The sequence below is a fragment of the Gekko japonicus genome, unplaced genomic scaffold, assembly GCF_001447785.1.
Source record: "Gekko japonicus isolate JY-2015 unplaced genomic scaffold, Gekko_japonicus_V1.1 scaffold1082, whole genome shotgun sequence".
NCBI classification, from domain to species: domain Eukaryota; kingdom Metazoa; phylum Chordata; class Lepidosauria; order Squamata; family Gekkonidae; genus Gekko; species Gekko japonicus.
Window position 1 is genome coordinate 114,982 of NW_015173155.1, and position 4,518 is coordinate 119,499.

The window sequence follows — 4,518 nt, forward strand, 5'->3', positions numbered from 1 at the left end:
ATACAGGGCATCACCTGCCCCACACATAACAACATAAGAGAAGCCAGTATTGGATCAGGCCAATGGCCCATCCAGTCCCGCACTCTGCGTCACAGTGGCCAAAACCCAGGGGCCATCAGGAGGTCCATCAGTGGGGCCAGAACTCTAGAAGCCCTCCCACTGTGGGCCCCCCAGGCACCAAGAACATAGAGCATCCCTGCCCCTGACAGAGTGTTCCTATCAACACTTTGCGGATAATAGCCACTGATGGACCTCTGCTCCATATGTTTATTCACCCCCCTCTTGAAGACGTCCATGCTTGTCGCCGCCGCCACCACCTCCTGCGGCAGTGAATTCTACATGTTAATGACTCTTTGGGTGAAGAAGGACTTCCTTTTATCTGTTCTAACCCGACTGCTCAGCAATTTCATGGAGTGCCCACCAATGTTCCCTCTAAGCTGTGGAGTCTTGTGAGCAAAAATTCTACTTTGTGAGCTACTGGCATTAAAGTTGTGAGCTCTAATTTGGCTACTGCATAAATTAGTTTGCTCTGCAACCATCCCTTCCTGAGCGAAGATAAAAATGCGTGAGCCAGAGGCTCAAAAACTACGAGCTAGCGCACACTAACTCAGCTTAGAGGGAACACTGGTGCCCACGAGTTCTTGTACTGTGAGAAAGGGAGAAAAGGACTTCTTTCTCCACCTTCCCTATCCGAAGCCTAATTCTGTAAACCTTGATTGTGTCACCCCCTCAGTTGTCATTTCTCCAGACTAAAGAGCCCTCACCTCTTTCACCCTTCTTCACGGGGAAAGCGTTCCTTCCCCTTAATCATGCTAGAGGCCCTGTTCTGCACCATTTCTTTTTTGAGGTGTGGTGGCCGAATCCCTTGGTCTTTCTACCCCATGTCAGAAGAGGAGAAGGACGTTGCAAAGAAGAAAGTTGGGATGCAAAGGGACAATACGCACAAGGGAACAGGGCAAAGGAGAAATCAACACTGTACCCTCTGCATCCGGAGTCCCTTCTCTGCAACACCCCCGCCCCCCTGGATTTAAGAAAAAGAGGAGATTGGATTTATACCCCGCCCTTCACTACCCGAAGGAGTCTCAGAGCGGCTTACAATCGCCTTTCCCTTCCCCTCCCCACAACAGACACCCTGTGAGGTCGGTGGGGCTGAGAGAGCTCTTTCGAGGTCTGCTCTTGAGAGAACAGTTCTGAGAGAACTTGTGACTGACCTAAGGTCACACCAACAGCTGCAAGTGGAAGAGTGGGGAATCAAACCCGGTTCTCCCAGATGAGAGTCTGCCTTCCTAACCACTGTGCCAAACTGGCTCTGTGAGGATCTCCCTTCTCGTATCTGATGAAGGGCACTTGGCCTCCAGATACCCTAGAAATCCTGTAGGGTGCTCATGGACTCGAATCCAGCTCCCCAAGTCTTGGTGCCCCGTAGGGCTGCCCTTCCCTGGGTCTCTTTCAGAATGGAGGCCCGGGGCCAGTTTCTGTTCCGGGACCGGGAGCCCAGTCGCCGTGCCAGAGGAACGTTTGTCAGGGCGGGGCTTCCTTCTTCCCGCAGCCCCGTTTAGAAGCCCGACCTGTTCCTCTCCTAGGGCCCCTTCGCTCCCCCCCCCCAACTCCCTGGGTGGCAGAGAAGGCAAAACGGAGGCCGGGAGAACCGGATGCGCGGCCCAGAGGGGAAGGAGGCCTATGCCAGGCGACAGTTAAAAACCAGCCCCACTCCCCAGGTCACCCCACGGCCCCCCTCCCTCCCACACCCTCCGTTTCAGGAGGTCTCTGCTTCGCCCGGCAACTGCTCTGCCTGTCCAAACGCCCGGAGCTGCCCAGTCCCGGGTCTTGGGGCCACTCTTGTCTCCCCGACAGGCAGCGGCTCGCCAGGGTCTCCGGCGGAGGTCCTCCCTATCCCTTTTCAGCAGACCCTTGCCAGGTGGAGATGCCGGGGCTCGAACCTGGGGCCTTCTGCAGGCCAACCAGACCCTCTGCCCTCAAGCCGTGGCCCCTCCGGGTTCCCTTTCCCTTGTTCAGGGAGGGGTTACTGTATCCTCTTGCGCCGGCCACAGTCCTTGACATAAGAACACAAGAACACAAGAGAAGCCCATGTTGGATCAGGCCAGTGGCCCACCCAGTCCAACACTCTTGTGTCACACCGTGGCCAGAAATACCAGGGGCCATCAGGAGGTCCACCAGTGGGGCCAGGACACTAGGAGCCCTCCCACTGTGCTCACCCCCAGCACCAAGATATACAGAGCATCATTTGCCCCAGACCAAGAGTCCCTATCTATACCTTGTGGCTAAGAGCCACTGAGGGACCTCTGCTCCAGGTGTTTATCTAATTCCCTCTTGAAGCCGTCCATGCTTGTAGCCGCCACCACATCCTGCGGCAATGAGTTCCACGTGTTCATCACTCTTTGGGTGAAGAAGGACTTCCTTTTATCCCTTCTAACCCGACCGCTCAGCCATTTCATTGAGTGCCCACAAGGAGTTCTTGTATTGTGAGAAAGGGAGAAAAGGACCTCTTTCTCTACCTGCTCTATCCCACGCATGACCTTGTAAACCTGCATCTCCCACCTCTGCTCTGGGATCATAGCCAGCAAAGGGTGGTGGGGAAGGGACCAGGCCCCTGCAGGGGAGCACACGGCCTCTGAGGTGGACGCAGGTACCTGTGGGCCGGAGACACTGACCCCGGAATGTCGCCCCGGAGAAGAACTGGCGAGCAGACGGGGAAATGCCCAGTCCAATGCTCCCTCTAATCCCCCCCCCATCTCCTGAGCAGAGTAGTTTGCATTCTGAGCAGAACACAACCGCTGTCCACTTAAAATGGGCAACGGGCCGCGCAAGACCCTGCATGGCTCCAGACGACTGCTGAGCAGGGCTTCCCGTGTTCATGAGCCGCCGCTCACGCCCACCGCTCAGAGGGAGCACGGATACTCACGACAACGCTCCCTCTAAGCTGCGGAGTCTTGTGAGCAAAAATCCTACTTTGTGAGCTCCGGGCATTGAAGAAGAAGAGGAGATTGGATGTATCCCCCGCCCTTCACTACCCAGAGGAGTCTCGGAGCGGCTCACAAACTCCTTTCCCTTCGCCTCCCCACAACAGACACCCTGTGAGCAACACTCCCTCTAAGCTGTGGAGTCTTGTGAGCAAAAATCCTACTTTGTGAGCTCCGGGCATTGAAGAAGAAGAGGAGATTGGATTTATACCCCGCCCTTCACTACCCAGGAGTCTCGGAGCGGCTCACAATCTCCTTTCCCTTCCCCCTCCCCACAACAGACACCCCTGTGAGCAATGCTCCCTCTAAGCTGTGGAGTCTTCTGAGCAAAAATCCTACTTTGTGAGCCATGGGCATTGAAGTTGTGAGCGAGAGATTTGGCTCCTGCATCAATGAGTCTGCTCTTGAGCCCTCCTTCCTGAGCGAAGGCAAAATAGTGTGAGCCAGGGGCTAAAAACCTGTGAGCTAGCTCACACTAACTCAGCTTAGAGGGAACACTGCCTGTGAGGTGGGTGGGGCTGAGAGAGCTCTGACAGAAACGGCTCTTTTTCAAGGACAGTTCTTATCAGAACTATGGCTTGCCCAAGGTCATCCAGCCAGGTCCAAGTGGAGGAGTGGGGAATCACACCCGGTTTTCCCAGATTAGAGTCCGTGCACTTAACCACGACACCAAACTGGCGGTGAGCGAGCGATTGGGCTACTGCATAAATCAGTTTTTGCTCCGGGGCCCTCCTTCCTGAGCGGAGGCAGAAATGTGTGACCAGAGGCCAAAAAACCTGTGAGATGGCTCACTCTCACTCAGCTTGGAGGAAACATGGGTGCCCGCCCCTCCTTGGAGCCGGCACGAGCAGGCACGGGAGACTTACGTCGCACTCGTTGCAGTAGTACGCCGGCTCGTCCTTCACCCGGCCCTGGTAGGCGATCTTCTTTCCCGTCCGCACCAGACTCTCTCGCTGGACCTGGCAGTGCTTGATCGACTGCATCAGACAATACCTGGGAGGAAGGAGAGGGACGCGGCCTGTAGCCAGCAGCCAGCAGCCAGCGGGAGACGCGGAACCGGACCCCGGGGGAGAGCGGGAGGAAAGGAGGGCGCCTCCCCACCCGCCTCAAACCCGTCCGGAGCAGAAGACGCACACGCGACTCCGGCCTGGCCGGCGGGACAGAAGGGGACGCGCTCCCGAGAGGGACTCGCCCAACACACACACACCCCGGAAGCCTGTGTGTTCCGTCACCCCAGCTAATGGTGAGTGGCCAGCCCCCGAATGCCTGCCACTCTTGCGGCTCTTAAAGGCGAAGAGGCCGGCCTCCTCCTCCACCGGAACAGGGCCCAGATCGCACTCAGGTGAGGCGCGGCCCCCGGTCTCGCAGCACACGGTCTCACGGCCCCCGGAACGCTCCCCATGCCGTTCCCGGGCTCTCCCGCATCTCCGGGGGACCTCTACCCAGAAAAGGGACTTCAGGGCAGGGCAAGGGAAGGAAGGGTGGAGGATCAGCGCAGAGCAGACGAGACGCTCCGGCTGGCGGATCCCTGGGGGGG

At 57.3% G+C, this 4,518-nt stretch overlaps 1 protein-coding gene across 1 annotated transcript in view; it reads right to left on the reverse strand.

The window, feature by feature from the left end:
* KDM6B (lysine (K)-specific demethylase 6B) overlaps nt 1-4,518 on the reverse strand; it is a 41,213-nt gene that overhangs the window by 4,673 nt on the left and 32,022 nt on the right. Inside the window, exons 19-20 of the mRNA XM_015422402.1 lie at nt 4,116-4,509; nt 3,846-3,974 (exon numbers count right to left, since the gene is read on the reverse strand). Coding sequence (XP_015277888.1) covers nt 3,846-3,974; nt 4,116-4,509 — 523 coding nt within the window. The remainder of the gene's footprint in view (nt 1-3,845; nt 3,975-4,115; nt 4,510-4,518) is intronic.